The sequence below is a fragment of the Sus scrofa genome, chromosome 17, assembly GCF_000003025.6.
Source record: "Sus scrofa isolate TJ Tabasco breed Duroc chromosome 17, Sscrofa11.1, whole genome shotgun sequence".
Classification (NCBI taxonomy): domain Eukaryota; kingdom Metazoa; phylum Chordata; class Mammalia; order Artiodactyla; family Suidae; genus Sus; species Sus scrofa.
Genome location: NC_010459.5, coordinates 4,893,809 through 4,919,143, shown reverse-complemented (window position 1 = coordinate 4,919,143; position 25,335 = coordinate 4,893,809). Strand labels below are relative to the sequence as shown.

The following is a 25,335-nucleotide window of genomic DNA, read 5'->3' as shown; positions in this document are numbered from 1 at the left end:
GGTCTTAAAAATCTGATTTTTTTCTTTTTACGACCACACCTGTGGCATATGGTGGTTCCTGAGCTAGGGGTCAAATCAGAGCTACAGCTGTCAGCCTACACCACAGCTATAGCAACAACAGATCTGAGCTATGTCTGAGACCTATGCCACAGCTCACAGCAAAATCTGATGTTTAATTCGGGGAAAAAAAGAGTTTTAAAATTTAAGTAGGAGTTCCCGTCGTGGCGCAGTGGTTAACGAATCTGACTAGGAACTGTGAGGTTGCGGGTTCGATCCCTGCCCTTGCTCAGTGGGTTAACGATCCGGCCTTGCTGTGAGCTGTGGTGTAGGTTGCAGACGCGGCTCGGATCCAGCATTGCTGTGGCTCTGGCATAGGCTGGCGGCTACAGCTCTGATTCGACCCCTAGCCTGGGAACCTCCATATGCCGTGGGAGCGGCCCAAGAAATGGCAAAAAGACAAAAAAAATGACAAAAAAAAAAAATTTAAGTAGACATGCCACATACTGACATACTGCATGATATGGAAAAAAATACATAATTTAAAATAACATTTCACTTAGATTAAAAAAATACTGGCATAGAAACTATTAGAGTATTTTTTACAATACCTTGAAATAGTAATTATGATAATGCCCAAAAGAAAAAATTACTTAAAATTGTTCTAAGAACGATTCAACATATTTTACTTGACAACAAGCATTATATATATTTTTTAGAGGCTAGGCCTTTGCTTAATAATTATCTCGTATCTAAAATTTGAGAATATTTCCATTTGTGCAGCTTTAACAACCCTTTATTAAAAATTAGGAGGAAAACCTTAAAAAAGAAAAGCATGCCTCCTATTCCTATGGAAAATCTCTTTTACTCTAATTCTTATTATTCCTCAGGACAGGGATCGTAGACCAGATACATGGTACTAAGTCAGTCCTGGCTTAGGGATTCTTTAGAGATTCATTACCACTAACAGGACTCTAACACACGGCAAGGATTCATTCATTCAATAGTACTCACTGAGTTCCAATTACATCAATGAGTGAAGTCTTTGATCTCATGGAAATTTTGTTGTAATTGAAGAAGAAGAAATATATTAATATGTCAGGTGATAATAAGAGCTATGACAAGAGTGAAAGAGTACAAAAGGAATGGAGGGGTAGGTTACTATTACACAGAGGTGCTCAAAGACGGCCTCTACTGTAGAGTTACATCTGAGCAGAAAGTGAAGAAAAGGCACAGACTGTTTGGATATCTGGAAGAAGGATCTTCAGGAAGAGGAATTGAAAAGTACAAAGGCACTAAATAAGGAACATGCTTGGTATATGTGCAGGACAGTAAGATCTGTGTGTCTGAGGACAGGGAGTGATGGAAAGCGGTAACGGATGACACTGAGAGGTGTGGGGGGCCAGAGCTGTCAGGACAAGGTAAGGATATTCATTAGCTTTTATTCTGAGTAAGATGGGAAACCTGTGAAGGGTTTTCAGCAGGAGAGTGACACAATCTGATTTACGTTTTAAAGGCATCACTCCGCCTTTTTAATGGAGAATGGACTTGAGTAGGCCAATCATGGAATCAGTAACAAAGGTATTAAAATTATCCAGCTGTGAAATGATGCCCTGGACCAGGAAAGCAGCCTTGGAGGTTGGAAGAAAGTATTTAAGTTGTAGATATATTTTGAGGGGCCATCTCACAGGACCTGCAGATGGAGCGTACACAGGGTCACGAAAAGAGAGGAACTGGATGATTCCAAAGTTTGTGGCCTGAGCATCTGGAAGAATGGAGGTCACTACTACTGACATATGAAAGAAGGAAAAGAAATCAGGTTCAAAATGGGGGTGAGGGTGTACAGATGCTGGGAATCAAGAGTTCTGCTTTTGCACCTGATCAGTTGGCCGTGACTTGTAGACGTTTAGTGGGAACGTTAAGTAGACAAATACATAACTCTGGAGTCCAGAGGGGAGACCAACACTAGCCACAGAAATTATGTAGGCTAATCAGAGGAAATGACAGAATTCTGTACAAGAAACTTCGTCAAAATCCTATTTCAACATTTAAAGGAAAGGCAAGGGAAGCCTAGAGAGGTTACTTGACCTAATCAAGATCACCTCTCTAGCTAACAGTACCAGAGCTAGGATCTATCCCAATGTCCACAGTACACTTAGTATGAGACATACTATCTCTAAAACCCAAAGAGTCTGAAACTATAAAAACCACTTTGTAAGGAAAAAAGTCATTACTGAAAACTGTTAAACTTCATAAAAGCATGAGAACATATTCTAAGTAATTTATTAAAACTAGATTTTTCTGCGCTGAAGCATTAAAAAAACTGGCATTTAGCTCTGGAATTTTCAAGCCAAAACTCTCAAGGCAGGACCCAGTAAGACTCTGGTACCTTTGAGTATCTCTGTGACACACAGAATGGCCTCCTCCCTAGATTCTCCTCTCTAGAATGTGGTCTGTACATAGCTCACTGTAGAAATGAGGTGACAATTTAAAATGATTTTGGAATGACTGCCAGGATCACTGCCTTGAGAAGGATTCTGGGGCCAGGCCAGGCTCCACAGGAAAGTGCTATGATCGATGAGAAACATGAAGTATACAGAAGGAGTATAGCACAGGTCTGTCTCCATAGCATTCCAGCAACCAAGAAAACCTCTAAAATTTAACTAAGGACATTATGGCTATGTTTTGCTGTTGGCTTTTATTTAAAAATCAGAGATATGGTCATAAAAAGAAAACTGTCTGAAGGATGTAAAACAGTAAGTGCTTTGAACTTAAAATTTCATTATATGGCATTATTAAAGTTTAGGTATTTTTGCCTTTTGCCAGTTAGTAGCAAAGTCAGATTTCAGTTTCAGGTCTTCCTCAAATGCTTGGTACGCTGGAACCAAAAGACTTAGAGCAGCAGCGTAAGTCTCCAAACAATGAATTTCTAGGACCCTATCCTTCCTCTCTCCACTGAAATGGCTCAGATGATGCACAGAAGTCTTTAGAGAGCACCGAGAATATGGTGCACACTGCTGATGGGACTGTCAAGCAGATGTCTGGGATTTTATTTCATCTCCAAAAACCTGATCCAGGAAAGTTTTTCTGATCTCTTTATAACAGTTACCACCAAAAAGAGACCTGGAGGGTGAGAGGGAAAGTTTAGCCTGTCTGCTCACTTGGTCACTAAGGGGATTAATTTGGACTTACACTTTTTTTTTTAAGGACCACATTAAAAAAATCAAAATGCATTTAGGTCAAACAAATTGTACAGAGAATCACCACCTGTTCACTGACTACCCAGATTAAGAACAGAATTTTGCAATTATAACTGAAGCTCCCTATGTGCCCCTCCTCTTACATTTCTCCTTCCCTCATTCGAAGTGGAAACCAGTGTAGTCAATTATCTTAAGTTCTTAAATTTTTTTCAAGGCACAATATAATCAAAGGACACAAGAGGATAAAATATATTATGTGACAGTAAGATAGAAAAAAAATATGGGATTACTTTTTAGATGATGAATTCAATCCTGCAGGAGTAGATGGTTGTTCAGGATCCTGGTTAACAAGGCAAGTTGGAAAGGAGCAGCCATCACCCAGACTAAAATGAAAATAAAAACTTAAAGTTGCGCGGTGAAAAAGGTGATGTCTGTGAGCAGAACACAGTTATATTATGGACACAATATGTATATCAGACATTGGCTTCAACACAGTATGCTTATGGAGATGTGAGTAGCTGATTTACACACTGATTTAATAATAAACCAGAAAATAATACTTTACAGAATAGTTCTTAAGCAGATTTACAGAGCTCTTTTGTTGGATTACTTTCATTAAAGCCTGAAAATTTTCACAACAAAATACCTTGAAAAAATGGGTAGCAACCAGTACTTCTTCTCATCACCAAAAACCTGTCGCATATTTTTACTGAAACCCAAGCTGAATCCATTCTTATCTGTTCCATGTCGAAATACTGGACTTCTAAATGCCTCTAGAAAAGACGGTACAGCAATCAGATGAGTAAAGAGCACATCGACTAGTCCCCCTACCGTTAGAAATGACTGGATTAAATGCACAAACTGAAAACTAATGGCTGGCCTCCTTGACTGCTTGTGTGTCTATCAACCGCCCTGCAATGAAGACTGCCTATTCTTTTAAAACAAACATACAATATCATTAGATCTATTTCAGTTTTTAAGTAACACTTTTATTCTTGCAGCAACACACATGAATTGGAAAAAATTAAAGAATACAAACAAGCAAATAAAAGTAATCTACATCTTTATTAGATAGATGGATGGCTGGATGGATAGATAAACATTTTTTTTTTAAGCAAAGTGAAACTAAATACACACTCTATGATCTTTTTTTTTTCAGTTAATAAATTCCATTTTCCAATTTCATTAAAATTTCATTTCATCCAATTCTAATTTTCCTAGTTGATCAAACATATACTTTAAAGCTCTTTGTCCAAAACAGGATCCAGTGCAGAACCATACATCATATCCGGTTACGCGCACTCTGCATATGAAAGCTGAGGTTCAGAGAGGCTGTGGGACTTGCCCAAAATCACAGGAAAAAAACAAATGATGGAAGTGAAACTTGAACTAGATTATCAATGTCCTGTCCATTTTGCTGCATTTTCTTCTGAAATAATGCTGAGATGCAGAATCTAAAATTTTAGTTTGGGGATGTGAATAAATATAGAAAGGTAATGATTTCTGCCCAGCATTTTAAAAAGAAAAAAAAAATCTAACTAGCAGAGTCAGGGTACTGTGAAAAATGTGGTGATGTGCAAGACCTTCAACATTCATCACCCTTTTTATAAAACATTTTAATAATTCTAGGACCATATTGTCCAGAGGAAGTCTTTTCAGTGTTACAAGTTAAATCTAGAAGTTTCTAGAAGTTAAAAGCTTGCAGAAGCATTTACATTTGAAAAATAATTTAATTGCTCTACATATAATTTGAATAAGATACTTTGTTTAGAATTATTATACCAGTATTTTCACTGCAATACTATTTGCTGTGATCTTACCTGACTATTAAAAATGAACATTCACTGTGTACTACAATTAATCTTCGCTGACTACTATAACAGAATCTCATAGCTTGAGGGTGTCCTTTAAGATCATAAAGATTTCTAAGTCCTGGTTGCATTCCCAAACTCCTACTCTTAGTTTAGAAGACTCTACTTAGCTTAGTCCCTGCTCACTCCTCAAACCTATCTTTTTGTTTTTTAGCCTTCTATGTTTCAGTCACCTGAACAGTTTCTCAAATATCTGTAGCTCTTTTTTTTTTTTCCTTAGCTTTTTAAATTTTATTTTTATTTTTAAATTTTTTTTGGCCAACCACAGAGATGGACCTTTAATTTAAAATTCCAAAATTTCTTAGCTTTTTAAAAATTGAGATGAAACATAAAGAACATAAAATTGGCCATTTAAAGTGAATACAGTGGTATTTAGTACTTTTTTGCTTTTTAGGACTGCACCCTGTGGCATATGGAAGTTCCCAGGCTAGGGGTCAAATTGAAATTGGAGCTGTAGCTGCCAGTCTAAGCCACAGCCACAGCCACAGCAACTTGGGATCTGAGCCACATCTGCAACCTACACTACAGCTCACGGCAATACCAGATCCTTAGCCCACTGAGCAAGGCCAGGGATCAAATCCGCACCCTCGTGGATACTAGTCAGATTTGTTTCTGCTGTGCCACAATGGGAACACCAGTACATTTATATTTTTTTGCAACTACCACCTATACCAAGTTCCAAAATATTACAACCACCACTGAAAGGAAACCCTATGCTCACCAAAACAGTTACTCTATTCCCCTTTTTCCCCTATCCTTTGGAAATCACCAATATACTTCTCCCTATATGGATTTACCTACTCTGGGTATCTCACATAAATAAATTTATAATTTCATATAAATTATTTAATGTGTAACATTCTGTATTTGATTTTTACTTAGCATGTGTTTGAGGCACATACATGTTGTAGCGTTCGTCAGTACCTTTTCTTATGGCTGAATAATTTTCTGTTTATAGATAATAACACATTTTCTCCAGCCATTCATCCTTTGATGGACATTTGGGTTGTTTCCACAACATCCTGTTTGTTTCCTTCAAATCACTTTGCATTTTTAAATTACTTTTATGTTTGGTTATTGATTTTCTATGCCTCTCACTGTTTTACCTTGCTCGCCACTGTACAGACACAATGCTTTACACACAATGAACAGTCAAAAAAATATATGGTATGAGTAGATATGTATTTGTCCCACAAGACACTGGGGAAATAGGAGTGATTTTTACAACTTCAGGACAAGTTAGCATTTAATCATATTGCAACTGTTGATGAATATCTAGTTTTGTATTTAAAGTTCTGTTAACTACAATAATTGGATACTCACCTAATGTAGATTTATTTTTGCTGACTAGCCAACAATGATAGCCAAACAGAGAAGACAAGCTGACAGAAAACATAGCTGCAGCAAAGAATAAAAACATAATATGGAACTTGGCTTGAGTATCAGGTAGGCCATTCTATAAAGAAAGGAAGAAAATAAAATGTTTTGTCAAAGGGATAAGTTTTCCCATACTTTTATAAGATTTGTTTTTTGCTTAAAATTTTTCATAAGTTTAGATATGGAGAAAGATACATGGCTTTATGTTAAAATTTTAAGAAAAAATATATCTTCAGATTCAAATAAGTGTTTAATACAACATGTACGTACACATGTACATATGTAGATACATATATATTCATTTATATATATGAATATATACATATATATATACACACATGGGAAAGATAAAAGCGGGGACATTTATTTTGTTTTGTATAACCAAATTCATAGAAAAATTATGCTGATATGTGTATAAACTACACTAGTAGGAAGCAAGATAAAAGGAACTATAAAATATACTTTTTAATCTACTTCCTAAAAATGCTTTGTTACCATACTCCAGGTTTACAAATGTTTAAACAGTTTTATCATCATGTCAGAAAATGAAGGTTAACTGCACAATTTAGCTACTGTTCTCACTGATGTTTTACATCACTACAAATAACAGCATCATCTACAAAAACACACACAACACATCCACAATAATGCTTCAAGCTATTTTAAATAAAATCATTCCAGAAAAGATCAATACTAGTGTGTAACACTTATCTAAAATAAACTGGACAATAGCCACAGGATGAAAGAGGCCATCTCAAAGCAAAACCACACTGACACTCATTGTTCCTATGTTCAAGGATATCTGACCTCCCTCTAGAATGGCAGGTGTGGGGACAGTTGGTGAAACACCAGAGCTGCTAGGAGGTGTCCCTTCTAATATTCTCTTTCAGTATCCTGTAGGACGTGACATACTGACCCAGGTAGGAAGACCTCACTGACAGCTTTTGACAGCAGAGTCTTCCCGGTGAAAATTGTGAATCATTCCTTCACAAATATATTTGTGGTTTAGAAAGAAAATAAAACCATCCAGAGGAATGAGGAGTAGTCAGGGAATACGCCCTCAGACATTCATCAGGGGTCACCCTTGAAGCCGGACCTGGGAAGTATCCTTGAATGCTCGGAACATGTTCATTCACCTATGTATTCCTAGTGCTTAGCAATGTAACTGGCACACAGTAGGCTTTCAACAAATCTTTAGTTTTGAATGTGATTCAAATCTCACATCAATGATATAGCAATTCAGAATGTCATACCATAATGAAGGATAATTTAATGAATTTTAATAAAGCAATCCTGGCAAGGGATAACTTTTTTTTTTTTTAACCATTATTTGGTATTCATGAGGAGTATCTTTGGGCATTTAAACTACTTAATTCTAATTTCATTTAACTTACACTTAAAATACACAGTGGAGAAAACAAATGAGTTGCCCAAAGCATATATCTAATAACAATTCAGGACATTATAAATATAATGCATTTAATAATCTTTTTACACATAAAGAATTTCTTCTATCTTTAAATACTAAAAAATAAAACCTTATATAGTCGAGTCTCGTTATTCGCAGTAGTGATGTTCTATAAAGGTGCTATGAACACTGAATTTGTGAATCCTGAACCATTTCTCCTAAGGAAAATAAAGGTTAGCTTCCTACAAGCCTCTGAAAACAGTATTTTTTTCAAATGATCCATATGTAATAACCTTGTTCTACCTGAGTTTCAGCTTAACATCCTATTGATGCTTTATTTAATATATACTAAATAACACAGAACTCACACACAATAGCACCATAATTTGCGCCTGAAGGAAGCTTATCTAAACACATGAATTTTCCCCATGAGGCCCATCACAGTCTCTTGTTTTGCTCAGAAACACTAGCCAGCACTTCAGCGCTACATTTAAAGACATTTTAAACAACGAAGTCACCAACAAAAGAAGCACAAAAATGCAAAAGACATGACACTAAATAGACGGAAAAGCACACTTAGTGACAATATGCAGGTTCAAATAAGAAGGCAGTATGACATTTCATTTGACTTCAACTGGAAATGTGAACATGGGTGACTCAAATTTTTCCTACTCTGTGCATGACTGCAAATGACCACAAAAGCTATGGTGAGTATTGACTTTGCGGTTACAAATAAATATTGGCCGGTAGGTGAATTCACAAATACAGAATCTGCGAATAATGAGCACTGACTATATATAAATTAGCTCGACTCTGTAAAATTAGTGTCTGGATTAATTCACTATTGAAAATCTACATACGCATTTTTGCATACCACAAAAAGTCACCAAGGTAATGACTTACGGTCCAAAATTTGATAAAATACTGTAAATCTGTAGCAGCAATAAAAAGGCAGTAGAGCAGAGAATAAGCCAAGAAAAGGAGGAAAAATTTGTAATTTGAAAATCCAACACAATTGTTCACCCTGTTAACAAAACAAAAACATTTTCAATGAGTTTTACATTGTCACCCTAAATATACATATGCTCAATCTTAAAAGTATTTGGTTTCCTATCATTTAAAATTTATTGGCATTTCTTTAAGCATAACTTGAAAGATTCCTTTACACATACAAACATTAAAAAAATCCATTTCACTCAAAAGGAATTTCTATGTTCATATTTTTAAAATTTGATGATATGTAATATTACTTTAATCAATCATGAACCCTATATTTCTTATTCAGTTATAAAAATAAGCACTTCCTTAAGAATAGATCCTGTGACAAATCTACTAGTACCAGGCAGATAAGAGGAATTTTCTAAGTTCTTCTCTATGCTACCTTTGAGTTTGATTTCCAATTACGATTAATTAAAAAATCTTTCAAGTTTTTTCCAATTAGATGAAATATCTTCACAGACTACTGGCATGCCGTCAGCCTAGCACTGAAGCAACCAGATTATCAGAGCATATTAAATGGGGAGTTGAGGAAAAGAAACAGGACTGGGAGCCAGAGAAGTCATCATAAACATTTGATGCTAAATAACTATGTTGTCCTGACAAGGTACCATAGACTCTAAGAATTTCATTTTCCTTAACTGTTAAATAAGCATCCTGATATCCTTTCTGAGAGTCAGCTCTATGTTCCATGATTCTAAGTATGAAGATTTATAATTCTCAGTTCCTACTCTGAAATCACTGTAAGAATTCAAACTACAATATGAACAAATATAAATACAAATACAATCTATACTTTATAGTAACACTTATTCTATTTCTTTTCAAAGCTTTCCCTCCCCTCCTTTTTATAAAACAAGGGAATTCCTAGATGACTTTGTATAAATAGCTGGTATCTTCACTAGTTAACTCTGTTAACTGGTATAATAAACGTATCTGCATAGAACATACACATATTCCTCTACTCAAACAGCTTTACTCCTATTCTAATGCTGATAAGGTAATCTTGTTCTCTACTGCCTCTGCTAATAAACGGAAACATTCTTCTTTCTCTATTGCTAAGGTGAAACTATGTTCATATGAAAAATGGTTTACTCAATTATATAAGATGAATAAGTTCTAGATCTGCTGTACAACACTGTGCTTAGAGTTAGCAATGCTATATTGTGCACTTAAAAATTTGTTAAGAGGACATAACCCATGTTAAGTATTCTTAGAATTATACACTTTTTAAAATTAAAATAACTCAAAAATTAAACACTTAAGAATAAACTAGAAATTTGGAACACAGATGGAAAATGTTTATCTCTTCGACCTCAAAAAAATATAAGGCCAAGGGAATGGCATATGATTTAGCAATTTTGGAACTTAAGGATATTGTGTGTGACAAATGCATAAAGAAGGCAAAAACTGTGGGTGTGCACTGTATGAAAGCAGTTACATTTGCAGCTCTAGAGATTCCAGTGAGTGTAAACCAATTACTGAGAATGCCTCTTATGATAGCTGAATGAAATAATGGCAGGAAATAATATTGCAAACAGTTCCACACAAGTCTAGTGTAATTGTATTCTGTCACAAAAGGATACAGGATATTCCCTTCGCTTACTTGTGTTGGTTCCAAGAGAGACAAATGGTCAGACAAAGGCTGGGTGTATTAAGACTGGACAATGACTCTTTTGTGGACGAAGGGAAAATGAGAAGGGACAGGAGATTGTTCCCTTTCTACAGGAATGTAAGAGGGAGTTTTGTATTTATTAGATGACAAGTAGTGTTTTTATTGAAAGGAAAATGATTTTGAACATAGATTTTACAACATCTAATTTAGCTTTAACTTCTATTTAGGGGTATGGTATAATTTGTCATGTCAGAGCCAGGAAACATAGGAGAAAGTCAGTAAATAAAGACCAAGTATTTTAGAGTTTGATATGTGCTTTATACTCAAGGAAGTATAGTAATAATACTTATTTTTAATAATACCTTTCTCTCCTCATGACAGATAGCTTTCGGCTAGACATTTTAACTGCCGACTGCTTTGTAGACTCAATTTGAAAAGGAAGTACATGTATTCTGGGTCTGAATAACTTTATATGGAGAAATAAAACACATTCTAGGTAAATATCCCTTATATTAGTTGTTCAAATTCAGTGTAAACATCTCCTGGTTCTGTTTTAAGGGGAATTGCTTTCTGAGTCTAAATTGGAAAAAGAATATAGAAAAAATATGGAAAGAAAATTGCCTTTGAAGTCCAAAAAATTTGTTATGCATTTTAAGCGACTCTAATTTTTCTGAGCCTCACTTTCCACTACGTTAAAATGGGACGAATCATTTCTAATAGCATCTGTCATTGCTCTAAGGGTTACAGATTTTACAGATATATGGACATACTGTCTCTAGACAAGCACTCAATAAATTGAAGGTAAAATTATTTAATTAGTGTTACCTAACCACTGGAAAGTCAAGGTACATTATTAACATAATTAATTAATAAGGATTTTATATTAAAAGAAAAACTATCTCTGATAGGAAACCCAGTAAGGCAAATACTACAGGATCTCTAGTGTAATTAAAACAGAAGTGTGAGGTTGATCCCCTGCATCCCGATGAGAACATGTAACCAGCCACAGTGGATACACTGAAGTCATTGAGAACAGAGAGGCAACTGTTCTGATTTTTCAAATGCTCTAAGTTGACAGATAACTAAACTTCAAAATCGTATATAATACCTCAATAAAAAGGTTGCCCCACACTTTGTGACAATTCTAAAAGTAATTAGTGACTGTTATATTCACATAATGGCTGTAAACAAGATTTTGTATATATAATAATGAAAATGTTTCCAGTGAAGTGAAGAAAAAAAAAAAAAGGCACAGACCCAGCCTGTAAGGGAAATACCTGTGCTAAAAAAATGTGTAAAAAATGTTTTGTGGGCACAAAAAATATTAAACATACAGATTTATATCTGAAAAGCACACATGACATTTAGCAACAACGGCTCCTTGTGAAGAGGAGAAGGAGGTAGGGAGAAGGAGGTTAAGAACACCTGCACCGTTATTATTTAATTTAGAACCACAAGTGCGTATTATCTATAAATTTTTTAATTTAGAACTTAAATTTGAAATTTAAAATAAATAAAATAGCTTCTCTTCAGCAGGCACCAAACCCTTCACAAGCCGATCTGGCTACTGCTTCCTGCAGGGGAGTGTCTGGAGCTGAGATGGGGGCTGGGGCTGGGGCTGCAGCATGGGAAGCGACAGTGCAGAGAAGCAGTATCACAGGAGCTGAAAGGCACTGCCATCAGTACATTCCACCTCTTCCACACTGCCACGCAGGTCTAGAGTGACAACGGGTGGTGTACAGACATGCAATCTGAACCCATTCTTTAAAACTCCAGAGTCTTATATCTGTTCCCTCTGACTTATTTAACTGGGTTTGTCAAAATGTGAAAGATCACCAAATTATGCTCTAAGTTTCTTTTAAAGCCAAATTAATCGCACGTTTAGAAAGACTGCTATCATAGTAAATCATTCTTTTCTATATTGGTAATTTTCTGAGGATAGCAAAGGAATGGCAAGTTTCATAGATGTGTACTAGCTTGGAATTAATCCTGCTTCAAGTTCTTATCCACCTCTCCATTTCTTATCATCACTATCCCTTATGTTATGTTAGAAACAGAAGAGAAATAAAAACTCTATGTCCCTGATTTATTTACTACTCTGTTAAATTATACCTAGACCACACAGTTATCCAGAAAGAAGGAGAAAAGCCAATAAAGCAGGTGCTCCTGGCCAGTCCCTCACCAGTTGAGGGTAACCTCTGGAAGCATTGATACCCTGGCATTTCTGAACTTCCCAGAGTATGAGTTGAACACCACCATGCCTCCCCACACCTGCCCTGCCACCAAATAGAAGACAGTCCTCAGGCAGAGAAGCAGAGAAACAGTGGTGCCTGAGGTGGGAGCTGCGGGTGGGCGTGAGATCTGTCCACTGCAGGTGCAGTGAACTCCCAATTGGACTGTGGCAAGATGAGGGGAGGGGGCTTGATAGCATGTGTTACTGGCAAGGTGAGATATAAGAGGATTAAGAAAAACTTATAATTGAAGATAATAGGTAAAAAAGTACTTGCTGAGAAAGAGAACAGAATGAATAAAATGAATGAAAGAATGAGGAAAGCAAGAGTGACCTCAAATGAAAATTAATACTCCAGGAGTTCCCATTGTGGCGCAGCAGAAACAAATCCAACTTGTGTCCACAAGGATTCAGGTTTGATCCTTGGCCTCGCTCCGTGGGTTAAGGATCCAGCATTGTCATGAGCTGTGGTGTAGGTCACAGACACGGTTTGGATCCTGCATTGCTGTGGCTGTGGTGTAGGCTGGCAGCTGTAGCTCCGATTCGACCCCTAGCCTGGGAACCTCCATATGCCATGGGTGCAGCCCTAAAAAGCAAAAGAAAAAAAATTAATACTCAATATGGAGGTTATTTTTAAGAGGAACATTATTCTCATAGAGTTAATTAGCCTTAGCATGTTAAAGGAGAAAATCTAGGTGGAGAAAAAGAAGAGGTATCCTGGAGAGAGATACAGAATCCTGCAAAACTCCACATTCCTCTACTGTTTCCCGCAGGTAAGGTAACCATTCACTGCAAATGTTTAAACCTATACCTGGCATATATTTGTATGCATGTCTACCTTTCCCCAGTACCATCCCTGAAAGATAAGGAAGGCTTGGAGAATGACCTGCTTAATGTCTAAATCCAACCTGGTTTGCAACCTTAGTGTGGTGGTCACAGGTATGTGCACATTGAGACAAGGAATTACAAGGTAGAAAAATCAACCTCCATTAGCTAATTAGATCTTTCAAATAATCCTCTATTAAGTTACCTAATTTTATGACTTAGAACTTTAAAAAAAAAAATAATGAATTCTAAGTCAAAACCCTTGTTTAAATATATGTGTGTATATTTGCTATTCTATTCTTTAAGTTGTCTTTAAAATAGTTAAAACTTTAGATGAATTCATTCTTGTAAAAATTTTTAGATTAATTCATTTAATAAAAATAAATAATAAATAAGAAACTTTAATTTAAGCGAAGCATTGTGGATAATTTATGTATACATTTTAGTGTAATTTGTCAGAAATAATTTAGAATCTCCGTATTTATACATGTACATACAAAGACAACCATTTGTTCTCAGAGAATATGAGAAAACTTTTACATTGTTAATCCACTAGTTAAAATTATTTAATGGAAACTCTCTCCCAAATAAAGGTTCTTTTGAGCTAACTAAACAAACACTATAAACTAAATCTGAAAGGACCTCCTAAGTCAGCTAAGGCAACATTTATAAAAAGATTTAAATAGATCAATGATTCAACTTATGTTCTAAAGGACAGAAACTTCTTTAAGTATAGAGTCATACCCACCATGGGCAATGATGATCCATCTTCAAAATACATCTAAGGAAACAAAACAACACATACAAAACTCAACATCCCACAAAATTTATCCCAATACATTATAAAAGGAAAATATAAAGCAGTTATTTCAAAAAAGTCGTGGCAAGTAAAATACTGCAAAATTATTGACTTATCGAAAGACTGAGTAATAGCAAAATCGCTCATTTAAAATAAATACCATGGCCAATTCCAGGTAATACAATGAGAGAACTCTAAATTCAAAATATAATGCTTTACAGGAAAATCTACTCAATGCTATGCAATAACCTATGTGGGAAAAGATTCTGAAAAGGAATGGATATATTTATATGTAGAACTGATTTACTTTGCTGTACACTTGAAACTAACACAACTTGCTAAGTCTACTATACTCCAATAAAATTAAAAATATATACATATACACGCTTTAAGATACAAACAACTCATTTTCTAAAAACAACACAGTATGTTAGTGTACAACTATCTTGTGCTAAAGAAAGTACAAAATGTCAAAAAATGTATAGAGAGTCTGGATAAAACTTTTCCCTTAAGATGTCAAGCCTTAAGCCCAGTGGTACTGTCTTTGTGGTATATTAGGAATACAGAACATCTGTCATGAAGGCAACTGAATTATCTTTATGAAGATAGAAATGAATCACAGAAGTATTTGTTCACTCGAACTAGCCAAGTATGAGCTGCTAAAAATCATGCACTTGGCCACACTCATGTTACTGCAAGTGACCGTGCTCTGTGCTGGTTACATTTCCTAAATAAATGTCTGAAACACATGAATAAGGAAGAAAGGAAATGATGTGGAAAGCAGTGAGAAAAGAAACATACTAAATAAAAAGACCACCAGCATGTAGACATTTGAGAAGTAGAACGTTTTCTTACTTATCACAGACGGAACAGTGATGGCAGCGGTCTGGTTTGATAAGTTGGCATCTGTCACAATAGCGGATTGCTACGAACAAAAAGTCTTAGGTTTAACAGTGAACTGAAGAGACAATTAAATGACTTTGAATCATGTACCCACATTTAAATGTTAAAAAGCATAATAAATTTAAATTTGCTACAAGTGACATATTTGATGCTGTGTAAACACAAAAATGGAATGACTTGTCTACAGCCTCAAGTTCTTTGGAGAGGTTTCTCCAAAACAGAAAAGCTTTTGGGGAAATGTTTCTAAGGCACTCTCAATTATAAGTATATTTATCATTGTAAAATAGTCACATTAAGACTCATAAAGGGGGCAACTATGTCCATTTCTATCAAAGTAAAGAGAATGTCTCCAAGTAAATCAATTCATTCCCTGTACCCTGCCAAGACAACTAGGTGAGGATACAGTCATATTTTCGCAGATTTTTTTTGACAAATACATTTTAGAAATTTGTGAATAAGCTTAATTAGTTGCTTTAACTGGGAAAGAGCTCAGACCTCTGCTAGGTGAGATATAAGATTGGAAGTATTTCCAGTAGGGAATTTTAATTATTTTGACTGAAGTCCTGATGCTTTCTTCTCTAATACAGAAATCAGAGACAATTATGGATGATTGATTTGGAGATGCTTTTTCTTTTTCTTTTTTTTTTTTTTGAAAGTTCAGTTTTATTCGGGGCAAAATGAGGACTCTAGCCTGGGGGCAGCATTTCAGACAATCTCTGAAATGCTGCTCCACAGAGTAGGGGAGACCAGTCAATATACATATGATTTTGGGGAAGGAGGAGGTACATGTAACCAAAGCACACATTTTTACAGGGGGTCGCTGCTAGTCTCCCGAAGGTAACTGCTAGTTACAAGGAGCAGATGTCACCATGAAGGATTTTAGTGCTTTTCTAGATATGAGGAGATGCAAGAAGGGGGCTCATAAAATCTCCTGAAAATATCTAACTCTCTGAAGACCTGTTCTGCCAGTTTTCCCAGAGCACAAAGTGCTCACTCCTGAGCTCCTTTGGAGATGCTTTTTCACTACACCAGCATCTGATGGGATGCACTCAGTCTGCCAAAATTACAGATCAGTCAAGTGGGCAGTCCAAGAGGGCCAGCAAAATCAAACCAATGAATTCAAAATTTGGAAAAAAAGGAGTTCCCGTTGTGGTACAGCAGAAATGAATTCGACCTAGTATCCATGAGGATGAGGGTTCAAGCCCTGGCCTCGTTCAGAGGGTTGGTGATCTGGCATTGACATGAGCTGTGGTGTAGGTTGCAGACTCTGCTTGGATCCTGTGTTGCTATGGTTGTGGTGTAGACTGGCAACTACAGCTCCAATTCGACCCCTAGCCTGGGAACTTCCATATGCTGCAAGTGCAGCCCTAAAAAAAAAAAAAAAAAAAAAGCCAAATAAATAAATAAGGAAAAAAAATTGCAACAAACAACTACCCAGGTTATATTAGCTAACATTATAATCTCTAAAAAAGGAAACGGTTGCTATAAACAAAAACAGCTTTATTTTTAAGATGACAAGGCCTAGGAGGAGTTTTTGCAATACTGAAATAAGTTTTTAATCATCCCCTTATAACTTTCTTTCCCAGGAATTCCAGAGATAAACAGCATGGCCTGTTCATCTCTTGAATGAAGACGTCTCAAAGGTGCATTCCAAGGGAAGCTAGAAGGTATCACTGGCTCATGTGAAGCACCAGAGTGTGAGGAAGTGTTGTGCAGAAGGAATATAACATGAGCCACATGAGTACTTGTAAATTATCCAGGAGTTATGTTAAAAGAAGTTAAACAGGGGAAATTAATTTTAATATTTTACCTAATATATCCAAAATATTATTTCAGCATATAATTAATATAAAACACTAGTTGACATATTTTACTTTTTTTTTAATCCTACCAAACCTTTGAAACTTGTATGTGTTTGATACTTACAGTCACATTTTAAGTTGTCAGTAGTCACAAAAGCCTAGTGGTTACCATAATGGGCAGCATGAGTCTAAAGTCAAAGAACTTCCAGGTGAGTTTTGGTGGGCAATGCTGGATTCTCTCCAAGTGGTGACTATCTCTATTTATTTATTTGTTCATTCATTTGTTTGTTTGTTTGTTCTCACTTTTTTGGCCATGCCCATAGCATGCAGAAGCTCTCAGGCCAGGGATCAAACCTGTACCACAGCTGTAACCAGAGCCAAAGCAGTGACAATGCCGAACCCTTAACACACTAAGCCACAAGGGAACTCCTGATTATTCCTACTTTAAAGTATACTAGGCAAAAAAAACCTTTCAAATTAAAGTGGGCAGTAACTCAAAAGAAATCAAAATGTAGAAAAAAAATTCAGTCTTTCAAAAATGGAAGTTTTGTCTTATAATTAAAAAAAAAAACTACATGTGCCATATTACATTCAACTAAAATCATCCCACTGGAATTGGAAATGAGCCATCTGATTGTCACTTAAAAAGTCCTAACGGTGAAGGGAGAATTTTATTTTTTTTTATATTTTTTTTATTTTCCCACTGTACAGCAAGAGGGTGAAGGGAGAATTTTAAACTGTCTTGCTTGAATTTTTTGAGAATTTACTCACATGCTACATAATTTAAAACTTTTCTGGTAAATGTTGAAAAGGAAATGTCACCAACATCTGCGTGCAAAATGACAAACTAATTACATTGCTTCTAATGGTTATCTCCCTACTCAAAAAAAATCTACAATTTTTTTTTTTTTTTTTTTGGTAGGGAAGGGGTCAAGGGTAAGAGAGAGATAAAAAAGCACAGTCCTCATTATTAAAAATAAGAATAATTAATAATATAATGGAATTTGGAGAGTCCTGTCAGAAAACCAGAGATGGCTGGATCAGAAGAAAGCACAGGACAAACAGTTGTGAGATGAGCAGTCTTGATACCTTCTACAACCCACACCCAAGTCTGTGGTTGGATTTGTTCTCTGCATATAGCAGTCAGTGTAACCTAGGCAGCTAGTATTTTTCTCTTTTAGGTTTGGAGGAAAGACTGTGGATTTAGAATGAATGGGAGAATCCTAAATTATATCACCCTCCACTTTCTTCAATCTTCTGTAAAGTATAAAGCATGTGACCATCAACTTAACCTTTCAGTTGTTTTAGTCCACAGCCTCCCGCAGCTTGAGGAAGGAAGTTATCCAAAGAACCCAAGGATCTTGGCTGGGGTGGGGTGAGGAGGATCCCGCTCACCTTCCTGCCTCGGGGGTACTGTGGCTGCTCCAGGGACTGTCCATTCCAAATCGTGCTTACCTTGCCATTCCACATATTCCAGAAGGAGGTCAATCACACTAGTGTTATAATCTATTCATTATACCTTGTGTAATTTCATTTAGCCAAGGACGCCCATCAGTTAAGGCTGATTTTGGCATGCATTCAGAATTTTTGTACTAAAAATATAAATAAAGTTCAATTATATATATTTTGGCTTTTTAGGGCCGCACCCATGACATAGGGAAGTTCCCAGGCTAGGGGTCGAACCACAGCTGCAGCTGCTGGCCTACACCACAGCAACTCAGCATCTGAACCACATCTGGTACCTATACCACAGCTCACGGCAACACTGGATCCTTAACCCACTGAGCAAGGCCAGGGATCAAACCCGCGTCCTCATGGATACTAGCTGGATTCATTACTGCTGAGCCACAGAGGGAACTCCAAAATAAAGGTTATAATTGGAAGTGCTGATTCTGTTCCAGAGTGTCACAGATGTTGAGAATCCTAAATTTATCCCAGGAGGCAGGCATACAAGAGATGAAAACCTTAGCAACATATAAACCACACAAGGAGGTGACTTATAAATCCAAAAAATGTACTTGTTATTATTAATGAACATTAATACTTTGTGCTGGTATGACTTATGCTTCCCTCCTGGTCTTAATTCGGTGTATCAAGGGGTCCAGTAGACAAGAACTGCACTAAGAATGGGGAGGCATGGTTTCTGCACCTGATACTGTCACTGTCCTTAAATACTTTTGGAAACTTGTGCAGTAATTTATTCTTAGGGGGCTTGCATTTCCTCAGTATTCATGTAGGCTTACATAGGGTAAATATATGTAAACACACATAAGCACATCTCTGTCTCTATGGGTGGCATAATACTGTGGATCAGGGAATTACCACTTGCTCACTGAAAAACAGTAAAAAGCAAACAGGAAAAAGATCATGTGTGGGGCTTAGAGTTATATTCAATTATGAGTCTGAAGTGAGTTAGAAACAAATATAAATAATATAAAAATATTAATGAGATATTTTACATTCCCTTTTTCATACTAAGTCTTTGAAACTAGTTTTACACTTAAAGCACACCTCGATTTGGACAAGCTGCATTTTAAGTACTCAATAGCCACATGGAGTAATTAGCAGCCACCGAAAAGGGCAGCGTGAGCCTAAAGTCCCAACATTTCTGGGTGACCCTTGGTGGGCAAGAACCAGTAGTCCATGTGTGTCAATTTTTAAGACAATTTTAAAATTAGATATCTGTTAAATCTCCTTAAAAATCTGACCCAAGTAAATGAGATTTGAGTTGCTTTTGTAAAAAGATTTTTAAAACTTACCGTACATTTTAAAGACAAAGAAATTGTATTAGAGTTCCCATTGCAGCTCAGCAGTGATGAACTTGACTAGTATCCATGAGGATGCACGTTTGATCCCTGGCCTTGCTCAGTGAGTTAAGTAAGGATCCAGCATTGCCTTGAGCTGTGGTGTAGGTCACAGACACACCTCAGATCTGGCATTGCTGTGGCTATGGTGTAGGCCGGCAGTTATAGCTCTGATTCGACCCCTAGCCTGGGAACTTCCATATGCCACAGGTGTGGCCCTAAAAAGAAAAAAAAAAAGAAAAAAGAAAAAAGAAATTGAATCAATACTTACACAAAGTTTGGCATGATTTATATAACGATCTTAAAGTTATGTAAAATTATCAATATTGTATTCATTATAGATACTGCTCTTTGAACTAGGTAAGAATAAGAGGTCCATAATTAAAACTTGGAAAATATATATAACTACAAATCGAGATTTCGGCAGTTCTAACATCTTCACTGAATCACAACTAGAGAAGCCAACTAGAAGTAACGTCGGGGCTGACTTGGTTGAGGTCTCTGTGCTATAGCATTACTCATGTTTCCATGCTGTTTTAGGGAATTGTTTGGAGAGAGTTTTAACAGACCCTGTGTTTCAATGAGGGTTGGACAGTTTCCAGTGCAATTCTGCTTTCTAACAGTGACCACAACCTGTCCTGCCAAAGCACACGTTATCATCTACCTCCAGACATGGTCCTGGTGTAGATGGGAAGGTCTTTGGCTGCTCGCCTAAGAACTTCCTGATGGGCTTCTCCTCTTGGCTCTCTCTCCAGCAACTCTTTCTCTGCATAAGAGAGGTGGAACTGTGGAAGAAATTTAAATTTTAATCAGTGTTCTCAAAGAAATGATAACATATTGATCTACTATACCCACAAGAAAAGTCTTTATAAAATATTAATGGTATATATAGCACACATATTCAGAGGGTAATAGCACTTGAAATCTGGGCAAATCTGTTAGCTTCATGGATCATTAGTTTATCAATCTAGAAAAGGTAATAATGATAACAACACAAAAAATAATAATACCTACTTCTTCAGAGGTTTGTGAAACTCAAGAGGATGTAAAAGTGCTTTAGGAACTGCAGCATACTAGCCAAATATTAGTTACATTAATAGGTGAAATGGTATAATTAACAAATTGGGCTCAATGGATGGCATTTTTCAATTGGCTATCATTAAACAAAAAAACAGAAGCAAATACATCAAGCATGTATTCTCAAGTAGGTGAGTTTTAACTTAAGGATAATCATTACATGAGTTCTGCAGCACTCAAACGAACTACTCATTAATTTTACTTCTTATACTGCCAATTTGGCCCATACAATGTAAAAAAATACTTATTTGCAAAAAATGAAAATTTATTTGGGCTCCAACTTGATAATCACAAAAAAACAGTTTAAAAAGTCTGTCTGGGAGTTCCTGTCAGGGCTCAGTGGTTAACGAATCCGACCAGGAACCATGAGGTTGCGGGTTCGATCCCTGGTCTTGCTCAGTGGGTTAAGGATCCGGCATTGCCTTGAGCTGTGGTGTAGGTCGCATATGTGGTTCGGCTCTGGCTCGGATCTCGAGTTGCTGTGGCTGTGGCGTAGGCCGGTGGCAGCTCTAATTAGACCCCTAGCCTGGGAATCTCCACATGCCTCAGGATCAGCCCCAGAAAAGGCAAAAAGACCAAAAAAAAAAGTCTGTCTGACCTCCTATAAATGTGTTCCAGAAGACATGTGCAAGGATATTCATAGCATCATTATTTGAAATGTAAAGAACTAAACACATCCCAAATGTCTACCAAAAGGATAATGAACAACTAAGTTGGAATATGGTATATACAAATAATTGAATCCTGTATGGACCTTAACATTCAATGAACTACAGCTGTGTATCAAAGAATCTCAACCTACTGATGAACATATATGTAAATCATACATACGCTATTATTTAGGGGTACATATTTATGATAGAATTATAAGGAAAACAAGGAAATGATTAATGCAAAACTCAGAATAGTTGTTACTTCTTGAGAAATTCAGGGAAATACAATATGGAACACATGGCACGGAAGTACATAGAAGATACTGAAAATATAATGTTTCTATACTGGCTGGGTGACTGTTTAAGTGTTTTCATTTTATTATTCCTTAAACTATGCATTATATATGCTTTTTATATGTATGACAAATTGTACAATTTTGAAAATGTTTTTTAAAATGCTTTAAGTATGTCAATGTAGGAAAGAAAAACAATTTGATGAAATTGAGGTCATGATATCTGAGCCTAAATCTTTATCTCTGGAGAAATAAAGAATTAAAAATCTTTGTTCAGAGGTTGATAATTCTACTGAAGTTAAAGATACCAATCCCAGCTTTCACTGTAAGAGTTTTAGAAAAATGTTTGGAAAAAAGTATTCTCCACATGAAGTTTTCTGCCTGTTAAAAGTTCACGGCATTTGCTTACTATTAATTCATTTCATGGTGTTTCAAATTACACTTCGACCAAATCGTTTTTCAAGTGAATACAAATAACAAATAAAAAAACAAAGCTCATATTTATGGAAGCTTAGTGTATTCTTTCTATCAAGTGCTCTGCAGTTGCCTGCTACCTTAAATCTCAGTTTAAAATAAAATGAAGGGGTTTTTTCGGTTTTGCGTTGGGGGCTGCAGGCGCGGCATGTGGAAGTTCCCAGGCTAGGGATCCAATCAGAGCTGCAGCTGTGGCCTACCCCACACCACAGCAACGGGTGATCCAAGTCACATCTGCGACTTACACCATAGCTCATGGCAACAATGGATCCTTAACTCACTGATCGAGGCCAGGGATTGAACCCACATCCTCATGAATTCTGGTCAGGTTCTCAACCTGCTGAGCTACAACAGGAACTCCTAAAATGAAGTATTTTACACAATTATTCTAATTAATTGAATATACAAATGAGGGTGGTGAGAGGCAGTGAGCAGTGTTGAGTCTCAAGCCCAGAAAAGGTCCCTTGTGGCATTATCTGAGAGGCAGGACAGGAGAAGCAAAAGATTAAATACTTTGGAATCAAAAGTCTGGGAGCCATAGCACCTTCAGATGGAAAATTATCTCTCAATTGGAAGGGGATTCCTACGATCCATCCCACTGTTCTCAAAGTGACTCTGAAAAAGAGCTTCACTGGGAAGCCGAGGTAAGGAGATGGTGCCACCCTTCAGATCTTATTAACAGAATCCAAGACCTGACAGGGGAAAAAACCCAAATTATTTATTGATCCATCATGGGCAATCATATTGGTTTATCAGAGGATTTGCCAGAATTTCTTTCTTTCTTAAAAAATTCAAGGCCAAGGGAGTTCCTATTGTGGCTCAGAGGGTTAAGGACCCGACACTGTTTCTGGGAGGGACCTGGCATTGTGAGGATGCGGGTTCAATCCCAGGCCTCGCCCGGTGGGTTAAGGATCCGGCACTGCTGCAAGCTGTGGCATGGTTCACAGATGGCAGCTGGGATCCGGTGTTGCCGTGATGTAGGCCTCAGCTGAAGCTCCGATTCGATCCCTAGCCCAAGAACTCCCATATGCTACAGGTGTGGCCATAAAAGGAAAAAAAAAATTCTAGGCCAGCATCAGGCAGCTGTTGATGACACTACTTTAAAATCTAGAAAGTACTAGTCATTGTTTAGAAAAAAAGAAAAGCACTGACAAACAGGCAAGGGTACTGATGCTGTTTATAGAACTGTGTGTCCTCTTTGGAAATATCTGAGGGATAGAAAAAGTATAAGATCAAATGATGCTGTAATACAGTACAAGTCAATCTAGAGAAAGTATTTATAAACTTTGCACAGTTTGATTCCTCTGCCTAGAATATTCTTCTTCACGCTCGATGGGTGGCTCCTATTTTGCTAGTTTCAGCTTAAATGTCATCTTCTCAAAGAACTTCCCTGACTCCCTTACTAGGGTAGGAACCCTGACAACTCTGTCCCCTCCCCCTGTATACTCTCCATCAGATCATGTGAGCTTTCTTTGTGTTACACACTATAATGTGAAATTATGTGTGTTCATTTGCCCTTTGTCTATCTCTCCCACAGGCATGTAACCCAACAAGGGCAGGGATCAAGTCTTGGCACAGAGTAAGCCCTCTGTTCTAACTGTGGAATGGACAAGGGAACAAGCGCCAGCAGGCTAAGTCAGAGCACTGAATTATCACAGGAAAAGTTATTTTCCACCCCAGTCTCTAACTTGCCATTGTCAGAATCATGATTCCCATAATTCAGGCAGATTTATCTCCCCTGTCCATTTCTAAAATTGGTTTAAAACCTAGCATTAAAAATTAGTTTAGGGAGTTCCTCTAGTGGCTCAGTGAAAATGAATCTGACCAGCATCCGTGAGGACGCAAGTTTGATCCCTGGCCTCACTCAGTGGGTTAAGGATCCTGCAATGCCATGAGCTGTGGTGTAGGTCAAAGACATGGCTAGATCCTGTGCTGCTGTGGCTGTGGTATAGGCCAGCAGCTACAGCTCCAATTTGACTTCCATATGCCACGGGTAGGAAAGAAAATTAATTTAATAAAAGACTTAATAAGGATTAAAGCCATCAATGTTTTCTTACCTTTTCTACAGAGTTCTGGATTTTTTAACCTTAGAGGTAATTCTAGTGAGTGATGGAACTGGAAAACTCCATATCAATAGATAAACACAGCATACTGTATCAGGTCCAAAAACCAAACAGAGGTTTGTAGAATTGTTACTTACATAAGATGATGTCAAAATATCTAGTTCTATTTTGGAATGCACCAAATACACAGTCCCTTCCCTCAGAACACTAGTGTACCAAAACATGTGACAGATCTGAGGAAAAATAACATCTATAGAGATCTGAAGCCATGGAAGATCCTCAGGGGTAAAAAAAGATAATATACCTGTCCTGTCGCCAACCTCCAGATTAGGGCAGTCCTTTGGCCAGTTAACACAAGCTGCTGTGCTTTTGTTTAGTTTTATCAACTTCCGAAGTTCCCATTGTGGCTCAGCAGTAACGAACCCACCCTGCAGAATATGGAATTCCCAGGCCAGGGATCAGATCCTAGCTACAGCTGCTAACTAAGCCGCAGCTTGGCAATGCCAGATTCTTAACCCACTGTACATGTCCAGGGATGGAACCTGTGTCCCAGCACTCCTAAAATGTCACCAATATCCCCTTGTGTCATAGCATGAACTCCTGAAACTTTTTTTCAAGTAGAAACATTTAAATAGAAGAATAAAAGAGTAACATTTAAATAAAAGTCTTGTTACTTTTTCTCCATGCTCCTATTGATGTCCTGAGCACCCCCCCCCACCATTGTGGTGTCCCCTCCTCACAGGAGAGTGTGGTATAGTGACAAGAAGTGCAGCCATGATGGTCAAAGAGACTTTGGTTTGGATGTTAGCTCTGCCACACGCTAGCACTCAATGACTTTGGATAATTAGCTAATGTTCAAGCCTAACTGCCTCATCTGTAAAATGGTCATAAATAGTATTTCCTACAGTAATACAACGTGACTGAGGGATATGTCTTTTTTACACAAAT

The 25,335-nt window shown here is 37.0% G+C and overlaps 1 protein-coding gene across 3 annotated transcripts in view; it reads right to left on the bottom strand.

Moving 5' to 3' along the window:
• Nucleotides 1–25,335, bottom strand: part of ZDHHC2 (zinc finger DHHC-type containing 2) — a 72,981-nt gene that overhangs the window by 8,966 nt on the left and 38,680 nt on the right. For 2 of the 3 annotated variants that reach the window (XM_021077422.1, XM_013984983.2), the window contains exons 4-10: nucleotides 20,492–20,612; nucleotides 15,174–15,243; nucleotides 14,268–14,300; nucleotides 8,757–8,877; nucleotides 6,392–6,524; nucleotides 3,844–3,970; nucleotides 3,488–3,580 (exon numbers count right to left, since the gene is read on the bottom strand). In XM_021077422.1, the coding sequence (XP_020933081.1) occupies nucleotides 3,488–3,580; nucleotides 3,844–3,970; nucleotides 6,392–6,524; nucleotides 8,757–8,877; nucleotides 14,268–14,300; nucleotides 15,174–15,243; nucleotides 20,492–20,612 (698 nt within the window). The remainder of the gene's footprint in view (nucleotides 1–3,487; nucleotides 3,581–3,843; nucleotides 3,971–6,391; nucleotides 6,525–8,756; nucleotides 8,878–14,267; nucleotides 14,301–15,173; nucleotides 15,244–20,491; nucleotides 20,613–25,335) is intronic. The other variant, XM_021077421.1, reaches the window with a different exon arrangement.